The following is a 22,280-nucleotide window of genomic DNA, read 5'->3' as shown; positions in this document are numbered from 1 at the left end:
TATAAAAGAAAGTCCTCCGCTGCTTTTTTTTCTGTCAGTCTGTAGTCGTAAAATCAAAAACTTACGGCAATGATTTTCATTTTGTTTTCACATAGATGGAGCGGTTCTCTAGGAAGGATTTTTTATACAATTTGTTAAGTTTTAGGCGACATGAGTGAAGCCGCGGGCACAAAGGTTCTATAAAATTAAATATCGAATTAAATCTCGACAAAAATTGGACAATTATTAAACATGTTTAATCCGCCTTGAAACCTAATACCGAATTTACATTCGGTTTCAAGTTTTCGAACCCTATGGTTTTGATGTAACAAATCTAAAAAAGAGCGTGTGTGCCGAGCACACGTGTCAGAAGTGAAACTTCTTTGGGAAGGTTCAAAGATGTCAAAATCCTCACCTTATCCATGATGTGACGGAATTGCCATGACGCGAACTAGAAATTCTTTGAAAACGCGGGCGAAGCCGCGGGCGGATTGCTAGTAACATATAGTAGAAGAGTTTGCAAACATTAGGCAATATTATATGGGTGACATTAATTTATCTTATTTGATAAACTCGTTTGTCTCACCAAGTGGGGAATACCATATTGCAATATTAAAGGACAACAACCTTTGAATACATATTCATTATTCATATAAGAATGATAATTATTAAAAAAAGTATTTATTAATTTATTACTTAATAGTGGTCCGCCCCGGCTTCGCCCGTGGTACATATTTCGCAATAAAAGGTAGCCTATGTCCTTTCTCGGGTATCAAAATATCTCCATACCAAATTTCATGAAAACTGGTTCAGTAGTTTAAGCGTGATTGAGTAACAGACAGACAGACAGTGTTACTTTCGCATTTATAATATTAGTATGGATTATTATTTTTACCTAACAATCTTGGAATATTTATAGAAATAAAAAAATAATTCAATAGCTTTAAAAATACTTACTGAAGAAGTTTTACTTCTGCCACGTGAGCTTGGCACACACTCTTTTTAAGGTGATTCAAGGGGATGGTTTTAGTATGTAATTGACTAGCTGTGAGCCGCGGTTTTACCCGCATTGCTTCGCTTCTGTTGGTCTAAGCGTGATAATATACAGCCTTTTGCTGAATTTTTCAAATCGGACCAGTAGTTTGTATTTGCGCGTTCAGAAAAACAAACAAACTAGCTTTTATATGCTTAATAATAGCTTTTATTTATAACATTACTAGCTTTCCGCCCGCGGCTTCGCCCGCGTTTTCAGAGAAAACCCCGCATAGTTCCCTTTCCCGTGGGATTTCCGGGATAAAACCTATCCTATCTCTCAAGTTGGATCAAACTGCACATGGTGTGCGAATTTTATTATAATCGGTTAAGTGGTTTAGGAGTCCATTGAGGACAAACATTGTGACACGAGATTTATATATATTAAAGATTATAGATTTTAGACAAAGCGGGCGAATCCGCGGGCGGAAAGCTAGTAGAAACAAGTAGAAACTATAATTATTATGTACGTCACAAATAATTAAGCCATCATTGTAATTCTTGATAGTTTTATTTCATACAACACTAGCTTACCGCCCGCGGCTTCGCCCGCTTGGTCTAAAACCTAATAAATTATATACGAAAACCTTCCTCTTAAATCACTCTATCTATTAAAAAAAATCGCATCAAAATCTGTTGCGTAGTTTTAAAGATTTAAGCATACAAAGGGACATAGGGACATAAGGACAGAGAAAGCGACTTTGTTTTATAAATAAGGAAAGGAAAAGAACAATAGAATTTTACACTACGGGAATACATTGTTTATATTTTATTTATCTACTAGCTGTTCCCCGCGGTTTCACCCGCATTGCTCCGCTCCTGTTGGTCTTAGCGTGATGATATATAGCCTATAGCCTTCCTCGATAAATGGGCTATCTAACACCGAAAGAATTTTTCAAATCGGACCAGTAGTTCCCGAGATTAGCGCGTTCAAACAAACAAACAAACAAACTCTTCAGCTTTATAATATTAGTATAGATAACACTAAGTTTTATTTATAGTTACACTAGCTTTCCGCCAGCATTATACAAATAAAACATAAGGAATGATATAGCAAAACTCTTGAATATATGTATTAAAAAACCGCATTAAAATCCGTTGTGCAGTTTAATGATTTAAAAAGCATACAAAGGGACATAAGGACAGAGAAAGCGACTTTGTTTTATACTATGTAGTGATAAGCCTTACATGAACTTTGCCTTGTTGGGTTTTAAACTTACGAGTAAGATTGCAATAAAACTAAGCAATTAAGGGTCACCTATGATAATATATTATATCATGGGTTTTTCTTAAGAACTTGAGTATAATCAAGCAGTGTGATGATATGCAGGGTGTAGCGTAAGGCTGCGTTTTCAAAAGAGATAAAATTGAAAGTGACATAAAAATCTCGCAAATGTTCCCTATGTCCCTTTGTATGCTTAAATCTTTAAAACTACGCAACGGATTTTGATGCGGTTTTCCACCCGCGGCTTTGCCCGCGTTTTCAAAGAAAAACCCGCGTAGATCCCGTTCCCGTGGGATTTCCGGAATAAAACCTATCCTATATGTTAATCCAAGTTACCCTCTATATTTGTGCTAAATTTAATTGTAACCGGTTCAGTAGTATTTGCGTGAAAGAGTAACACAAACACATCTATCACATTGCTAGTTATGCCAAAGTTCCATACAACAGCTTTTAGAGGTAGTTTTATATACAACGCAACGAAGTGCTGGAACAATCTTCCGCCGCCGATACGTAAGTCAGTGTCAACAAATGCTTTCAGATATAAATATAAAGCACACTTGATAAACGAATTCGTCAAACAAGCCTAGTTGCGTTGTATATAGGGCTAATATACATTTATTTATTCATTTATTATGTTATTTTATATGTATTTTCAAATATATGTACATATTTTTATTTATTATTATTATAATGTTTTTGTTTTTATATGTTCCATAATGTATAGATACAATTATTCTGTAGAGGATTTTGTTTCTTTTTAGTATCTATTTATTATTTTTCCTGTATAGGTATTATTAGTAATAGTCACGGTTAGGGGACACTTTGGGCTTCTGCCCTGTTGTCTTGTGGGGGGCACTGAAAACCAGCGTTATGCCGACCATGTCGGCATGACATATGCTGAGGGCCTCACCATTTAGGTCGCCACACAAATTTATTGTTTATTTTCACTGTTCTGCGTTCTGTTCTTTCTTTTTTTTAATTTTGTTACTTATGTTTTATGTGTTAATGTGGTGCACCTAATAAATGATTTTCTTTCTTTCTTTCTTTCTTTCTTTCATCTATACTCACAAACTTTCGCATTTATAATATTAGTAGGATTAGTAGGATAGGATAGGACAGTCTTCTAGAAATGGGCAATCTAAAACTGAAAGAATTTTTCAAAACACCTTTTTTTAATCGCCCGTTCCCTTTCCTGAGAGGTTTCCGGGATAAAAAGTAGCCTGTCTTATTCACTCGATATTATTATTATATATGAGTGCCTCCTTGGTACAGTGGTTGACGCGTGAGCGTAACACCGAGGGGTCCTGGGTTCGATTCCCGTCGGAGACGAAGAAAAAAATGTCTCGGTCTGGCAGGACACAGAAGGCTGATCACCTACTTTAGGGACACTGAAGAAAATCGATCAGTGAAACAGATGTATAATGCATCTGCCCCTTACCTCACTAGGGAACATGAGACTTTTTTTTTCAATATTATAACATGTCATTTGTATTTAAAACTAAAAAAGGCACTTTTTTAATGTATTGCTTTTTTATTAAAACATCGACGGATCACAAGAATTACATCACTATTCGATAATATCATGAGATAAGTAACTATGTTTAATGTTTTTCCTTATTTTAGTCAAGTGTATTTGTTTAATATTGTGGTCGTTTTATCTTTAGGCCCAAGAGAATAAAATGAAGTAAGTAATGAGAGAATAAAACAAATTATAATGGCCAAATTAAAATGGATCCATTTCATTCGTAAATTATTTTTAATCTGTGTTTTTTAAACCTATTAACTAAAAATATGCAGTAAACTTATAATTATTTATTTTGTGGCATATATTTTAATCTATACTAATATTATAAAACTGAAGAGTTTGTTTGTTTGAACGCGCTTATCTCAAGAACTACTGTTCCGATTTGAAAAATTCTTTCAATGTTGGATTGCCCATTTATCGAGGAAGGCTATAAGCTATATATCATCACGCTATGACCAACAGACGCGGAGCCACGCGGGTAAAATCGCGGGGCACACATTCAATAAAATAGTTGATGATTTTCCTTAACTTCAACACACATACACATACTATGACTTTTTAGTATATATATTTCATTGTTATATGTTCACTAAAGCGTATTTAAAACTGTTAATTTATTTTTCAATCCAGGTTAGCTACTATTAAGTTTATTACCACAAAACAATTTAAACACAGTCTAACTTTAAACCAGGGATCTGTCACTTGAATAGTTGTCTATGTGTAATACGACAAAACCAGATTAAAGATAACTCGCGCTTAAAGTTAAACCCTGTCTAAAGTTTTATGTGGCAAGACAGTATGTGTCTAAAGTAAAAAATGTAACAAGCTGGCACTATCAACTTTTTAGCAGATTATTAAAAAAACGGCGACCCTGTGAACTTGGTATCACTAATTTCACAAATATAATATGTAGTTATGTGATAAACTTTAGGTTTCTCACAGTTCATATCTTTCCTGAACTCTCCAATATTTCAAGATAAAAATTATCCAAATCGGGTTTTCACGAGTTTTAGTGAGACAAGCGAATATTTTTATACAGGTACAGGTACAGGTTTTTTTTTATTTGTAAATCCTATAATTCTTTAGAAATAAAAAAAACATAACAGCACATAATACATTTAAATTAAGCAAAAGGCGGCCTTATCGCTAGGTAGCGATCTTTACCAGGCAACCTTTACAGTGTAGGAAAGAAAACAAAAACAAGGAAATTCAAACAAGGAAAACTGAATAAAATAAACTATTACTAGTGGTCCGCCCCGGCTTCGCCCGTGGTACATATTTCGCAATAAAAGGTAGCCTACGTCCTCGGGTACTCCATACCAAATTTTATGCAAATTGGTTTAGTAGTTTAGGCGTGATTGAGTAACAGACAGACAGACAGAGTTACTTTCGCATTTATAATATTAGTATGGATGTACGGTATATGTATTTAAATACTACATACACTATATAAACTTATAAATATGTATATCTTAAATATACCTACACTAGGTGTGCTGCGCGGTTTCACTCGCATTGCTCCGCTCCTGTTGGTCTTAACGTGATGTTACGCTATATGCCTATAGCCTTCCTCGATAAATGGACTATCTAACGGCGATAGAATTTTTCAAATTGGACCAGTAGTTCCTGAGATTAGCGCGTTCAAACAAACAAACTCTTCAGCTTTATAATATTAGTATAGATATACATTGTACAGGTACAGTTACAGACTACATAAAGATTGTAAGAACTATTTTAATTATAATCTAACTAGCTTTCCACCCGCGGCTTCGCCCGCGCATTCAAAGAAAACCCGAATAGTTCCCGTTCCCGTGGGATTTCCGGGATAAAACCTATACTATGTCCCGGGGTAAAAAGAAGCCTATGTCCATTCTCGTTTATCAAAATATCTCTATACCAAATTTCATGCAAATTGTTTCAGTAGTTTAGGCGTGATTGAGTAACAGACAGACAGAGTTACTTTAGCATTTTATAATCTATACATTTAAATCTGTAGAAGGCTCAATTCTGTACATTGAAAATATTGAAAAAATAAATAGCAGGGGGTGTTACTGGATCGATACCAAACCCAAATATGTGATTAAAAAATTTTTTGTCTGTCTGTCTGTCTGTCTGTCCGTCTGTCTGTCTGTCTGTCTGTATGTGAAGGCATCACGTGAAAACTAACAGTTCGATTTCGATGAAACTTGGTATAATTATACCTTATTATCCTAGGCATAAAATAGGATACTTTTTATCGCGGAAAAATACGTTGAAAAAAATAAATCTTAATTTTTCTTAATTTTTCCGCGCGGACGGAGTCGCGGGGCGGAAGCTAGTATTAAGTATGGATGACAATGACCATTCTTCATTTTAGGTGTGATTTTAGGGCTCTCTTTTGTTTTTTGCTGTTGGTTCATAACGGACATTCTGAAGAAATCAATGACACAGACAAACAGGCACAAAATACGTCTCCCACAAAGGCTCCATTGGGTAAGTGTAAATAAGAAAAAATATAAAATGAATATAAGGAAATAAAACAAAAAATATACCTATACTCTTATATTTAATATATATAAATCTCGTGTCACAATGTTTGTCCTCAATGGACTCCTAAACCACTTAACCGATTATAATAAAATTCGCACACCATGTGCAGTTCGATCCAACTTGAGAGATAGGATAGTTTTTATGAAAAAAAACGTAAACATGTAGGTACCACGGGCGAAGCCGGGGCGAACCGCTAGTACTCTTATATAGTTAACTAGCTCTCCGCCCGCGGCTTCGCCCGCTGTGTCTAAAACCTAAAAAATTATATAAGTACTGAAACCTTCCTCTAATGATCTAATCGCTCTATTAAAAAATCGCATCAAAATTCGTTGCGTAATTGTAAAGAATTGAGCATACATAGGGACATAGGGACAGAGAAAGCGATTATGTTTTATACTATGTAGTGATAAATATACATACACTAGTTATGCTCCGCCGTTTCACCCGCATTGCTCCGCTCATGTTGGTCTTAACGTGATGATATATATAGCCTATAGCCTTCCTCGATAAATGGTCTATCTAACAGCGAAATAATTTTTCAAATTGGAGTTCCTGAAATGTTATTTGTTTTATACTATGTCGTAATATTATTTCCCTGCGAATACCTATATTATAATATTATGATCTTAATTATGATATATATCTTACCTATAAACATAGGCATCCAATATAAAATCTCCACCTTTTTAGGAAGTTAAGAAACGTGATTTATGCACAATTTACTTGTATTCGTTGTGTGCGCGATGACAGCGCCCCTAGTGGCAACTATTCAGGACTTGTCATCTGTCAAATCATGTCAACTAGATGATAGTTTTTTTTGTGATATTGATTTTCGACTAGTTTTTCAACGAAATTGAAAAAAAAGTGTAAAAAGTGAGTGTGTATATTATACCTACCTAGCGATTTTCTTCCTCGTGAAAAATATTTTTTTCTCTTCACAGCAGCTATCCATTTTTGTCTTTGCTGTAATATCCACTTTGATGTTGGAAACGAATTAAACTTGCAGGAACTGTTTTTCCCATTGTTTTTACAATTTAAGACACAGCATGTACTATGACCCATATCGCTAATTTTTACTTTTTTACTTAAAATTATAAAGGAAGTTATGAAAATAAAGCAATTTGACACATGACAGCCCAGAATTAATTCACATTTCTGCCACGTCGTGCGCTACGGTCGATTTGCCGTTCCCTAGCACCCACTTCGCACATAGCCAATATGTATATATGTATATCAAAATCTCGTGTCACAGTGTTAGTTACCATACTCCTCCGAAACGGCTGGACCGATTATCATGAAATTTTGTGTGTCTGTTGAGAATCGGCCATCTATAAAAAACATATTGAACTGATTTAGGGGAAACCTGCGTGACGAACAAACAACTGCGCGGACGCTGTGTGAAACCGAACGAGTGTATGGAAACAGAAGATTTTGACGACATTTTAGCCAAACCAAATGCATACAGGTATGTTAGCATTGTATTTGATTGGAAAAAGAGCGTGTGTGCCGAGCACATGTGTCAGAAGTGAAACTTCTTTACCAAGATTCAAAGATACCAAAATCGTCGTCTTACTCCATGACGAGGTATTGCCAAGACGCGACCTTGAAAATTTACTCTCAACACGCCTAAAGAAGTTTCACTTCAATTTGTAACTGGGGCTGCTGTCAAACTTTAGTTCTTTGTTGATTAGTGTTAGGTACATTCTGAATAGGCGGTAGTTTAAGAAGTCTCTGTATACGTCTATACGTATAGAAATTAATTCCTATTTGCCTTGGTCACGGCATCGATTCCCGGTGGAAACAAATAAAAAAATAATGTCTCGGTCTGGCAGGACACAGAAGGCTGATCACCTACTTGTCCCTAAAGAAAAAACGATAAGTGAAACAAATATGTATATGTACATACCGGGTGTCCCACCGTCGGTATACTAAGCTCAAAGATGGTTGTAGTTTTGCATACGCTGAGTAAGTAAAAAATACTTATAAAATTCCAGACGCATTTTTTTCAAAAAGATTAATTCTTAAAACTCTATGTGTATAGTGTACACCCCAAGCGTTCCGCCCAATTTTGCCACCCGCACGTGAGCTATCGTTTAAGATTATGTTTTCATAGAGAGAATGCTCACAAAACATGGATTTTAAGGAAAAAGGTTTGAGGTAATTTTGTTGTTTAAGTATTTTTAACGTGATCAGTGTATGCAAAACTAAAAGTCCCTTCACGCGTAGTATACCAACAGTGGGACACCCTGTATAATGCATCTGCTCCTACTCTGCATCACGAGTGAAACTCTTCAGCTTCATAATCTATAATATAAAAATGAATCCCAAAATGTGTTGGTAAGCGCATAACTTTAGAACAGCCGAACCGATTTCTTTAATTCTTTTTTTATTACGTTCCTTGAAGTACGAGGATGGTTCTTATGTAGAGAAAACGTGAATATGTACCACGGGCGAAGCCGGGGCGGACCGCTAGTATTAGTATAGATTTAATAATAGCTTAATTTTGTTTATCGTCAGATCTCCATACGTCTGTGAAACCTCGAAACAGTGTTGCCCTAGGAAGTCGATAATAGTGCCCAAAGTACCTGAGCTATCTACACTGGAAGGTTGCGGCTGGAGCTATTCTGATAATCCTGGGCTCAGGGTGTTCAGCGATCACGCCGGTTTTAGAGAGTACCCTTGGATGATAGCTGTTTTACGGTTAGTAGGTATAGTACGAATGGCGGCTCGGAACATCGTACGATCCGATGCGCAGAAAACAATTTTAGATATTAGCGGGACGTTAAGGGACCTGCGCACGAGCACTCGCACCTGCACCTAAATTCCGAAGCGCCATTAAGTTTGAGTCGAACTGTATAGTGTATTTCGATTACTATTTTTAATGGGTTCCATACTTAAAGGTAAAACGGGACCCTAAGGATATTCCATCAATAATGTGCGAGGAATGTGTTTGTAAATAACCAATAATATCGCTTCAAACGCTAAACGTAGCAAAGTTCAAACTACCTAAATGAAGCGATATAATTGGTTATTTACAAACACATTCCTCGCTACACATCCTCGCACATAATTGGTGGAAAATCATCCTTTTAAAGAGACTTCGCTGTCTGTTATGTCACCTGAAGCTGTATCTTATAAACCATAGTTAAAATATTAAGAGATGATATATTTTTATTGCCGCTACAACAACAAATAATAAAAAAGGTTAAGCAATGGTTGGCGCCATGGGCTCAAGGTGGGGCAACAATAAAAAATAATATGTAACTAGCAACTCTATGTACCCAAAGTCATATTTACATAGTCTTCGACTCTCTAATGCCGGCGGCATTTGCGAAGGCATTTGCAAAGGCATTTGCGAAGGCATTTGCGAAGGCATTTGCGAAGGCATTTGCGAAAGCATTTGTGAAGGCATTTGCGAAGGCATTTGCGAAGGCATTTGCGAAGGCATTTGCAAAGGCATTTGCGAAGGCATTTGCGAAGGCATTTGCAAAGGCATTTGCAAAGGCATTTGCGAAGACATTTGTGAAGGCATTTGCAAAGGCATTTGCAAAGGCATTTGCGAAGGCATTTGCAAAGGCATTTGCAAAGGCATTTGCGAAGGCATATGCGAAAGCATTTGCGAAGGCATTTGCGAAGGCATTTGCGAAGGCATATGCGAAAGCATTTGCGAAGGCATATGCGAAAGCATTTGCGAAGGCATATGCGAAAGCATTTGCGAAGGCATATGCGAAAGCATTTGCGAAGGCATATGCGAAAGCATTTGCGAAGGCATATGCGAAAGCATTTGCGAAGGCATTTGGAGCAGGCGCCCCACCCTGCCCCACCGTGGCTACGCCCATGATTTAATTCTATTTATTTTTAAATGGCTGTGTGTAATTTCTAGGAAATCTACCTCTAGTGAAAACTTTGAGATAAACGACTATGTGGCAGGAGGGACGCTCATCCATCCTTCTGTTGTGATGACGGCAGCACATAGAATTCTCAAGCAAAAAGCAAATGAGGTTGGTAGTATAAAGTTATTATATCTATACTAATAATCTATACTGATCTATACTAATATTATAAAGCTGAAGAGTTTGTTTGTCTGTTTGAACGCGCTAATCTCGAGAACAACTGGTCCGATTTGAAAAATTCTTACGGTGTTAGATAGCCCATTTACCGAGGAAGGCTATAGGCTATATTATATCATCTCGCTAAGACCAACATGAGCGGAGAATTGCGGGTAAAACCGCGGAGCACAGCTAGTTATAGATATAGGTAATTATTTTACCAGATACCAGAAGATAATCAATTTCCAATCCGAATTTTATCAAAATCTGTGTTGTAGTGTGCCGTGTATGAGTAATAAATTCAAACATACTATAGCGCCCGGCAAACTACTTGGCCAAAAAGTAGCGTGGGGGAAGTTTGCGCATCAAGTTTTAGTACATTTTTATATGCGCAAGCTTCCCCCACCACTATACGCCAATAATAGGCAAACAGATTCTCAATTTTTTTTCAATTTCTCCAGGTAAAATGCCGAGCTGGGGAATGGGATATCAAGTCAACTAATGAAGTATTTGATCACCAAGAAAGAAATGTTAAAAACATAACAATACACGAGACATTTAGTTTCAGTGAGTATTATTTTATTTTACCTTTAAAATTTTCTATCAATGTCTTCAACCAATAATAAAATTAAGAGCTGTTTGTATGTTTGCTTGTTTGTTTGAACGCGTTAATCTCAGGAACTAGTGGTCCGATTTGAAAAATTATTTCGGTGTTAGATAGCCCATTTATTAAAGAAGGATAGAGACTACCTAAATATATAATATGATCACGCTAAGGAGAAATTTTAGATTAAATCATCTGTACTTATACCTATACTTTATTGTACACTTTGCGGACATAAGTTTAAGTCCTCCTTAAGAGGGGGTATAAAGCAAAATTTCCAATCTTCTATTAGATGATACGTGTAATATTCAAGACCAAATCTAAAAAATAAAATGTATATCAAACTAGATGTTTCGAGGTTTATGTTTGGTCAAAAACATAAAATATTAAAATTTACTTGATAAAAAAATAACGAAGTTAGAATAGAAATCGTAAAAGTGTGAAAATTAGAGGTAACTTCGTGATTTTTTTTTTTGTAGAAGATTGGTAATTTTGCTTTATACCCACCGTTAAGAATAAATAAGCCAGTTGAAATAAAATTTCTTTAGGATTTTGATAGCTTGCATCTTGAAAGAAGTTTCACTTCTGACACGTGTGCTCACACGCTCTTTTTTTCAGAAGTGGCACACAACAATATAGCGCTATTGATTCTTGAACAGCCATTCGATTTAACAAATAGCCCTCATATTGGAATCGCGTGTTTGGGGCAACACATGCCCCCAGTAGGCACAACTTGTATCAGTATGGGTTGGCATAATCACGTTGTAGGCAACACAAATCCAGTTACATTAAAAAAGGTAATTTTTCATTGGTATTCCGTAATAAATACAAATATAAAAATAGTATTTTTTTTTTAATTTTAAGCGAGTAGGTATTATACACGATCATACATCTATACTTAATACTTTTATAAAGCTGAAGAGTTTGTTTGTTTGTTTGAACGCGCGAATCTCGGGAACTACTGGTCCGATTTGAAAAATTCTTTCGGTGTTAGATAGCCCACCTATCGGCGAAGGCTATACGCTATATTATATCATCACGCTAATACCAATCGAAGCGGAGCAATGCGGTTAAAGCCGCGGGGCACAGCTAGTCTATAATAATTACGTAATTTAACAGGTGCAGCTGCCTATTTACGACAAGCAGAAATGTCAGACGGAATTAAGTAAATTGCATCATCTGCGTCATTGGCAAATTCACGATTCTATAATGTGTGCCGGCGGGATGGAAGGCGAAGACACCTGCACAGGAGACGGCGGTTCCCCTATAGTCTGTGAAATACAGGTGAGCTAGACGAGAAGATAAATAAATATTTCACGACAATTTTTACACACGGCACGATCTGATCCCCTAAGCTTTCGCTTGTGTTATGGAAACCAGATGGCTGATAAATACATATATAATTTTAAATAAATACTTATAAAACACCCAGACACAGAGCAAACATCTTTGTTCATCACACAAATATTTGCACCGGGTAGGAATCGAACCCACGTCCAGTAGCTTGGAAGGCAGGGTCACTACCAACCAAGCCAACCGGCCAGTCAAAAAAGCAGATATAATTATAGATAGCAACAACTTTTAGGGCCAGCGCAGATATGACGAAGCACAAACATCAATTTACTATTTGCATCGAAGCGATCAAATGCGAAAGGCTGCGGTTATTTTAGTTAATTGATTTAATTACTTCGCAAATTAGTTTATTATTAGGGAAGTTAAATAAAAAACTGTAAAAAGAGCTGAGAGCTGAGAGCTCACCTGCAAACCGAGAACTTTGAACGTCAGCTTTGAAAACAAAATGTATGGGAAATTAAATGGGAGTTTTTAATGTAAAATTATTGGATATTGTTTTATTCACAGGTTTTATTAAAAAAGATCTGTATACAGGGTGTCCCACTGTTGGTATACTAAGCTCAAAAGAGCTTATAGTTTTGCACACGCTGACTACGTAAAAAATATTTATAAAATTCCAGACGCAGTTTTTTTCAAATAGATGAATTCTCAAAAACTCTATGTGTATTGTGTACACCCCTAACAAGCAACCCGCCTGGCTTTGCTACCAGCACGTGACCTATCGTTTAAGATTATGTTTTCATAGACAAAATACTCACATTAGCGAAGCGATATATGCCGGCTGCGCGAAGCTTGAGGAGAAAACATGGATTTTCAGGAAAATTTAGCAAAAATTTTTTGATGTTATTTTGTTGTTTAAGTGTTTTTTACGTGATCAGTGTATGCAAGTTTATAAGTCCCTTCGCGCTTAGTATACCGATAGTGGGACACCCTGTAAATTTAATTTGTATGTTTCCAGAGCGAACCTGAATTACGTTATGCAGTTTTTGGTATTCATGCGTTCAGAATAAGATGCGGAATTAAAGATTCTCTCCCGGGACTTAATACGGACGTCACTTACGAATATGACTGGATTAAGTCGACTTTCACAGGAGAAGGTTTCAACACTTCTACCTTTGAATACTGATATCTCAAGAATAGCAGAAGAATCTATATTAATATATGAATAACTAGCTTTTCGCCCGCGGCTTGGCCCGCTTTGTCTTAAAACTAATTTATACTAATATTATAAAGCTGAAGAGTTTGTTTGTTTGAACGCGCTAATCTCAGAAACTACTGGTCCGATTTGAAAAATTCTTTCGGTGTTAGATAGCCCATTTATCGAGGAAGGCTATAGGCTATATATCATTACGCTAAGAACAACAGGAACAGAGCCATGCGGGTGAAACCGCGGAGCACAGCTAGTGTTGTAATATATGTATGACAAAAATAAAATTTATATCACTAATTACATGTTTTTTCTTATAACCTAGCAATCCTAACACAATATGAAATCTTTTTCAAAATTATTATAGCGGTCTGGCCCGGCTTCGCCCGTGGCACATGTTACTGTTACTCAATCACGCCTAAACTACTGAATCAATTTGCATGAAATTTTGTATGGATTATATATTGATACCCGAGAAAGGACATAGGCTAATTTTTATCCCGGGAAAATGACGCAATCCCGAAAATTCCACGGGAACGGGAACTATGCGGGTTTTTCTTTGACTGCGCGGGTGAAGCTGCGGGCGGAAACCTAATAAATTATATACTTTACTTCCTTGAGAATCAGTCTATCTCTTAAAAATACCGCATCAAAATCCGTTGCGTAGTTTTAAAGATTTAAGCATACATTTCTCTGTCAGAAAGCGACTTTGTTTTATACTATGTAGTGAAGTGAATTTAAATAAAAAACATAATAACAAACATTATTTATTTAAAATCAATACAAATAATCGGAAACCCAAGGCGACATATCACTTGTATATTTAGTGGGTGGAATATCATACGGTATTATTAGCTTTTTCTTAGGATCTCCGGTAAGGGGGAAAAAATCTTCGTTTATCTGAAAAAAAAAAAAAAAAATACTGAGAAGAGTGTAATGTTAAACGTTTATGTAGTTATGTAGATAAACGTTTTAAATTATTGTACTTTTGTAAAAAAATATATCTTCTTATATATAAAAATGAATCGCAAAATGTGTTGGTTATATATCGAGAACGGCTGAACCGATTTCGATAATTCTTTTTTTATTATATTTCTTGAAGTACGAGGATGGATCTTATGTAGAGAAAACGTAAACATGTACCACGGGCGAATCCGGGCGGACCAATAGTTAATAATAAAAATAACTACGTAAAAAAACCGACTTCATAATCGGAAAAGTATAAAATAAAAATGATTTGATATTATTAATTAGTACATATTATTTAGAGTTTAGATGTGCTATTTATTGAATAGGTTTGATGTCGGTCACATTTTTTGAATGTGTGTGTTCTCCCTGTATGTGCATTTTTCTCTTTTTCTGTGTGTTTTTTTCGCCCCTGTTTATCGTGTACCAATCAGCTTTGTGTTCATTGTTTGTATGTGTGTGTATGTCCATCTGTATATACTCACCACAAATTTGGGTAGAAACAGCACGCCTGCCTCATAGCTCATCACGCGGAGTGCCCTATTGCCCTTATTAATCGTGCCCCAAGCGGCCTTGCTCACGTTCCCTGAAGTGAGTAAATAAAAGGCCGCCATTTTGTTATCCGGCGATATCCGTGTGTAGGATTTCATGTGCGGCATCGCTTTGTTGCGGTGCGAGGATGTTGCGCGCCATTGGCTGAAAGGAAAAGTACATATTTATAAAAAATAATGGAAAATCTACACTAACAATATTATAAAGCTGAAGAGTTTGTTTGTTTGTTTGAACGCGCTATTCTCACGAACCACTGGTCCGATTTGAAAAATTCTAGCAGTGTTAGATAGCCCATTTATCAAGGAAGGCTTATAGGCTATATCATCATGCTACGACCAACAGGAGCGGAGTAATGCGGGTAAAACCGCAGGGCACAACTAGTGAAATATAAAAAAGAGCGTGTCTGCCGAGCACGTGTCCGGTGTCAGAAGACCTCTTTGGCAAGATTCAAAGATACCATATCATCGCCTTACTCTATGACGTGACGGTATTGCTATGACGCAATTTAAATTTAACCATCAACGCGCCTAAAGAAGTGTCAACATCAAATCTATACTAACATTATAAAGCTGAAGAGTTTGTTTGATTGTTTGTTTGTTTGAACGCGCTAATCTCGGGAACTGGTCCGTTTTGAAAAATTCTTTCGGTGTTAGATAGCCCATTTATCGAGGAAGGCTATAGGTATAGGCTATATATCACCACGCTACGGCCAACCACCGAGTTAATATGTACTACCGGCCAACAGGAGTGGAGCCACGGGGGTGAAACCGCGCGGAGCAGCTAGTAATAAATAAACATACTTACTACAAGAACTGATTTAACCAAATCTGTTTGGAATGAGCTTCACCCGCGTACGGCAAGCAACCGCCGCCGAGCAGACCATCGTGCGATTGTCGCACGTTCTCTGCAAAGATAGATAGATAGATATATACAGGGTTACTTGTAAAACACCAGCAACCTCGCAGGACAAGATGGCTAACATCATAAGTAACAACATTTGTTCTACGACTTTTGATAATTTTATTTTCATACAAAAATAAATATTCATTTAATTTTCCGCTTGAATATTATAAACTCTACGCGCATCCCAAAAATAACATAAACAAGAAGCGAACGAGAGGGGGAAGGGGGCTTCACGTCGTCATTTTGATAATGAATAGAACATAGACTTACAAATGTTAGGAGAGTACCTCTACAATAAAAGCTCAAAAAATCATTTAAAAATAATTTATTGCGTTATGCCAATAGTCGTAGAACAAATGTTGTTACTTATGATGTTAGCTATCTTGTCCTGCGAGGTTGCTGGTGTTTTACAAGTAACCCTGTATATACAGGGTGTCCCACTGTTGGTATTTTAAGCTCAAAGGAGGTTATTTATAGTTTTGCATACGCTGAGTACGTTAAAAATACTTATAAAATTCCAGACGCAGTTTTTTTTTTTTCAAATAGATGAATTCTTAAAACTCTATGTGGATCATGGATTTTCAGGCAAAATTTTTTTGATGTAATTTTGTTGTTTAAGTATTTTTTACGTGATCAGTGTATGCAAAACTACAAGTTCCTTCGCGCTTAGTATACCAATAGTGGGACACCCTGTATATAGATAGATATATAAATAAATAGATTTATAGACAGTAAAAATAAAGCATATATTTATTAAATAAAATAGTTTTTGGGGCCGCGGCTTTTCCCGCATCATCGAAGAAAAACCCGCATAGTTCCCGTCCTTGTGGGATTTCCGGGATAAAAGGTAGCCTATGTCTTATTCTGGGTATCCAGCTACCTACATACCAAATTTCATTGTTTCATTGTAATTCATTACTCAGTAGTTTTAACGTGAAAGAATAACAAACATGTATCCATCCATCCTCACAAACTTTCGCATTTACAATATTAAGTAGTAGGATAAATAAAATCAAACACTTATTTATTCAATTAGACTTCATTTAGAAGCACTTTCGAATCGTCATTACATATTTTTAACATTTACCACCGATTCGGAAAGCAGTATCTACGGAGAAGAAGCGGCGAGAAACTCCATACTTGCTGTTTTAAAATCATGTAAATAAGTTTATTAGACGAGATAGTGTCACTAGATATATAGAAACGGCACACTTCTTAAACTTGGTTGTTCAAGATACAATGAGAGAACTGACTGCAATAAGAGAGCTCATTGTCTTCATCCGCGCTTCACCGAAACGCCAAGCTTGTTTTGAATCCCTACAGGCAGCTGAGGATGCACAAAATCTTTCCCTACGGCCGTTTTGCCCAACAAGATGGTGTTGTCATATATCTTCATTGAAAACAGTTCTCGAAAATTATAGTGTACTCCTATGTTTTTTGAATAACACAAAAACTCAGAAAGATGATGCCGGTGCCAAAGCAAAAGGGTTTTTAAAAACTCTTCAGTCTTTCGAATCTCTATTTATCATTAAAATTCTGATAGAAATTCTTAGTCGCATTGAAGCTTTAAATGCTACGTTACAGAAGATGTCTCTGCATCTGCAAAAAGCTGTCGATAATATAAATACAGTCAAAGAAGTTATATCGTCCCAAAGAACTGACGAAAAATTTGAAAACGTCTGGAAAACTACTGTAGATTTGGCTCACGTTTTGGAATTGGATGAACCTAAAACACCAAGAATACGGAGAATACCTAAAAAGATAGACGACTCTACAAGTGAACCGCACAATTTTTCTAGTCCAGTGTGCCTAGTGCGAGTTTTCATCGAGTACGAAACGTTACTATCGCGTCTACGTCACAGCGAAATTTGTACGGTGAATCAAAGCTTCCCCATACGTCCGCTAGGGGCGCTGTTCGATTTCCCATACTAATTCGGCTGTGCCTGTGACGCAAACGCGATAGTAACGTTTCGTACTCGATGAAAACTCGCACTAGGCACACAGTTGACTTTTATCGAAAAATGTATTTTGAAGTGTTAAATAAAGTCATAGGCTGTATTGAACAGCGCTTTACTAAAGATACTATGGCTCACTTAAGTAACATGGAACTATTTCTTACTCAGCAAAATAATGATACAAGCAGCGATTATGTGAAAAACTTTTATGGAGATGACTTTGATATAAATCGTTTGATTCTTCATCGAAACATGCTTTTAGATATCGCGCAAACAAAAAATTGCAAACTCAATAGTGTAGAGGATGTTCTTTCTTTTATAACTACTCATTGCGAATCTACCAAAGGTATGATACCAGAAGTCATCAAATTATTAAAAATCATTTTAACTATTCCAGTATCGACATGCACCGCTGAAAGGTCATTTTCCGCATTACGAAGAATAAAGACTTATTTGAGGAGTACTATGACTCAACAAAGACTGAATAATTACATGGTAGTGCATGTAAACAGAGAAATAGCAGATGATTTAGAATTGGAAAATATTGCAGACATATTTATTAAGAGAGCAGTAGTTCGTCAAAATACGTTCGCATCGCATTGAATAAGAATTATTTTCTCTAAATAATCTTGTATTTTCTTGTGTCCATTTAGTAATTACTAGCTAGACTTCTCGTACGCAGCTTCGCTTTCATAGATTTAGTCTTCCGTTGTAAGTACTTCTAGAATCTCGATGGATTGATCGCCATACAAAATGGCGACACCTAGATATATACCAAAATTATAAGTAGCTAGGTATGTCATTTAAAAAGCTGGACTCCAGCTCCAGGAGCACCCTCGAGAATTTTTAAAACCCGGCGCCCCTGTAGAAATATAAAATAGAGAGAGAAAGAACATAGAGATGGGATAGCGTGACACAGAATAGTCAACAAAAAATGCTTTGGAAAAAATTATGAGATATGATAAGAAAGTTAAAGCTAAAGTACTGGTTGATTTTCCACAAATTGTGAAGCATTATAGTGCACATATGGGGGGGGGGGTTGATTTATCTGATATGCTAATAGCGCTTTATCGCACCGAGATGAAAACTCGACGATGGTATTTATACAAATTTTCGCAGATGATAGATATATGCGTAAATAATGCTTGGCTGACATATCCGCCAACACGCACTATCCGCCAACACGCACTATCCGCCAACACGCACTTGGCCAGCGTGGTGGATTATGGCCTGTACCCTCATAGGAGGCCCGTGTCCCAGCAGTGGGAACGTATATGGGCTGATGATGATGACATACAGACGTAACCTAAAGAAAATCGGGACTAAACCTCAAAAGTTGAAACATTTTCGCATGGATATAAGTGAAGATCTTATAAAATTTGGACGTTTACCTCTTCCCGCAAGTGAACCACAGTCATCACAGTCAAAAAAAAAAAAATAGCTAATCCTAGACGGAATCATCCTTGTCCAGAAGTGAGATTTGATAATATTGGTCATAATCAAACAGGGACTACGTACGGTCGATGCAGATTTTGCAAGGAAGGGCAGACAAATGTGTTTTGTACAAAATGTCAAATGAGACTGTGTTTCATACCTAACAAAAGAAATTGTTTTTATAATTACCATGTCAAAGTATAATGTTCAGAATTAAAATTCTAAGCTTTTACTAATATAATAAATGTTTCTACTTTTAATTTGGGCTTTTCATTATTTTCAGATTAAACGTGATTGTATAGCCGATTATACATACTGCATAACTTTAACTTTTGTAAGGCTCTTGACAGTGGCGTAGCTAAGGGGACTAGGGCCCTGGTGCATAGGGAAAGAATCGGTCCCTCCTCCCCTCTTTCCGCGTAGTTTGAACTTATATTTGCCTTCAAAATTATTGATAAGAATAAGAATAGAAAACAGTAGGTAAGTGAACTTATCCCTAGTAACTAGGCTAAATCCATACGTCGTCTCTATTAGAATCTCCATGTGTTTAATAGAAGAAAAAGGGAATAAATAAACAACGACGCACATGACAATATAGAATATTATCCCTAGTAGGCTAAATCCAGACGTCGTCTCTATTAGAATCTCCATGTGTTTAATAGAAGAAAAAGGGAATAAATAAACAACGACGCACATGACAATATAGAATATTTATTGTACAGATGAGATTAATTAATGAAAAAAACGATTTTTAACAGAATTCCCCTATAATTTCAATTTTTGCGAATTCGTCTATAATTTCACTCAAATCCAAGTTTGATGCCGCCTCATTTTCTATTGCAATTAACGATAAATGTCGGAGGCGATCTTGTCGAATGCTGTTTCTTAAATAATTTTTAATAATCTTCAGTTTACTGAAAGATCTTTCTGCTGCCGCGGAAGTAACAGGAATTGTATGAAACAGTAGCATCGCTGTATACACTTCCGTAAGGTCACATTCGAGCACGCCAAATTTTGTTATAATTTCTTTGCAAAGCTGGCGAATATTATTATCCATATTATCCATCTATAGATATATCCATCCAACCATAATCATCTATTGATAAAGCTATCGACAATCCTTCCGTAACTATTCAAATACACAAATACCAATCATCATCCGTATGAATTGTTTTTTTTTTATTAGAAAAAAATTTTTTTTGAAAGCTGAGGTTTGAGGGCCCCCTGAGCTCCGGGGCCCTGGTGCACTGCACCACCTGGCCATATGATAGCTACGCCACTGGCTCTTGATTTGTATAGTATATTATACTAACGATTTCTCAATACCTATAAAACCAAGATTTATTTTTTATTTTTCTTAGGTCCATTTTTAAGTTACTAACAATAAACTAAACAAAAAAATATAAATTTCAATTTTTTTTTTCCATCGAATTAAGGGTTAATGACTATTTCATAAATTGTAACATGAATTTGAAACCTCATTTGAATAATAAAAGTTTGAAAGGAATAAATTCTTCAATGTTTTTATTACCATGCTCAGAAAACGAAGTTAGTAAATCTATCAGTCACCTAAAAACACAAACGCAGTTGGTTATGATGACATATCGACTCACATACATGGTGCAATAAAGAACTTACATACAGTGGTGGACGTTTAATTAGAAACAAGTAACACGATGAAGTACTCATCAACTTTATTTAACATATTTTGTGTATTAACGTATTAGAGATTAAAGCATTATTCAATATGTAATAGAACACCCGTTTATCTAGTTTTATAAGAAATTGCTTAATTTTAATCAAACGTTAGCTTTAATTATTAAAATTAAACAACTTTAAGTGAAGTCTGATTTCCGAGTATTTTCAGTCTGGACAACAAATTAGAAACAGCATGGTTTGAGTGTTCCAAAGTCAAAACCTGTTGAAATGCCGCCAATATTTTTTCCTTCTACAAATATTTGCACCGTTTATCAAACATTCTATCTAAAAGTCTCAAAATTAATTAACTTTGCAGTAAAAATGAGTAAAAGTAAGATTTGTGACCCATCAACAAGAAAAATAATTTTAAGTTTACATTTTGACAAAAACTGGAGTTACAGGAAAATTGCAAATCATTTAGAGTGTTCGATAAAAAGAATTTCAATGCTATAGTTTATTATGCAACAACATCAAAAAACTAATCCATACACACCACAACAGAATGGATTATGTGAGCGATTCAATCGCACTATTGTTGAAAAGGCAAGATGCTTACTCTTTGATGCTAACCTAGGGGAATAATTCTAGGGCTAGGTCACTAACACTGCATTATATCTACAGAATCGAAGTGTGGCTACAGCATTGGGAAATAAGACACCATATGAGATATGGACTGGCTGTCAACCCGACATGTCATATCAGTAGTATCCTGTTACACAGTTTTGAACTAACACAGGCTTTAATTTCCCCAAATTTTAACTGTATTATTTTAAAACTTCTTCAATAAAGATTTTTTCTATTTTTCTATTTCTATCAAAATCTTCGATAGTACTGCAATGATCCATGTAGCTAAAGAGAAGCGCAAGAAATGCGACAAGAAGTAAGAAAAATGTATTCTCCTTGTATATCCAGAAAACACAAAGGGATACATAACCCAGATATACATATAACCCAGAAACAAAGAAAATAATGACTAGTAGAGATGTGGTATAGATGTGAAAAAATTAACCAAACCATCATGGTTTAAAATTTTCTGCAGATGGGAACTCTGTCATTGAAAACTTTGTGGATGCTGATTGGGAACACTGTTGATAGAAGATCCTATACGGGTTTCTGTTTTACTTTGTCAGTTGCGTAATTTCCTGGACAAAGAAACAGAAGAGTTGCTTGCGTTGTGCTGTTTTCTTCTCTGTTATTTTATTTGGTGTGCAATAAAGAATTTATTATTGTTATTGTACGAGCAAGCACGTCCAAAGTGCAATTAAATAAGGCGCTTTGCGTTGTATATTACAATACTCAACCCTATTTAGAAGGCAATAAAGCCATTGG

The 22,280-nt window shown here is 36.0% G+C and overlaps 2 protein-coding genes across 6 annotated transcripts in view; one reads left to right on the top strand and one right to left on the bottom strand.

Annotated features, from left to right (window-relative positions):
* The first annotated feature begins 3,842 nt into the window (after positions 1 to 3,842).
* Positions 3,843 to 13,523, top strand: LOC123702190 (phenoloxidase-activating factor 2-like). Of its 5 annotated transcripts, XM_045649873.1 has the most exons (10): positions 3,872 to 3,920; positions 5,443 to 5,457; positions 6,118 to 6,233; positions 7,647 to 7,755; positions 8,808 to 8,990; positions 10,174 to 10,291; positions 10,801 to 10,906; positions 11,562 to 11,740; positions 12,063 to 12,227; positions 13,255 to 13,523. In XM_045649873.1, exons 1-10 carry the CDS (start codon positions 3,916 to 3,918, stop codon positions 13,420 to 13,422), a joined length of 1,164 nt encoding a protein of 387 aa, XP_045505829.1. In that variant the 5' UTR covers positions 3,872 to 3,915; the 3' UTR covers positions 13,423 to 13,523. The 5 variants fall into 5 exon arrangements, with proteins under 5 accessions (XP_045505831.1, XP_045505830.1, XP_045505829.1 ...); XM_045649875.1 differs by lacking the exon at positions 5,443 to 5,457 and having other exon boundaries at positions 3,843 to 3,920; positions 6,130 to 6,233; XM_045649874.1 differs by lacking the exon at positions 5,443 to 5,457 and having other exon boundaries at positions 3,851 to 3,920.
* A 674-nt stretch (positions 13,524 to 14,197) lies between these two features.
* Positions 14,198 to 22,280, bottom strand: part of LOC123702185 (probable tyrosyl-DNA phosphodiesterase) — a 34,571-nt gene continuing 26,488 nt past the window's right edge. The window contains exons 12-14 of the mRNA XM_045649864.1: positions 15,766 to 15,865; positions 14,895 to 15,105; positions 14,198 to 14,343 (exon numbers count right to left, since the gene is read on the bottom strand). Coding sequence (XP_045505820.1) covers positions 14,221 to 14,343; positions 14,895 to 15,105; positions 15,766 to 15,865 — 434 coding nt within the window. The 3' untranslated portion in view covers positions 14,198 to 14,220. The remainder of the gene's footprint in view (positions 14,344 to 14,894; positions 15,106 to 15,765; positions 15,866 to 22,280) is intronic.

Source organism: Colias croceus, chromosome 23 (genome assembly GCF_905220415.1).
Source record: "Colias croceus chromosome 23, ilColCroc2.1".
NCBI classification, from domain to species: Eukaryota; Metazoa; Arthropoda; class Insecta; order Lepidoptera; family Pieridae; genus Colias; species Colias croceus.
Note: the sequence above shows the minus strand (reverse complement) of the source record. Positions and strands in the feature narration are given on the sequence as shown.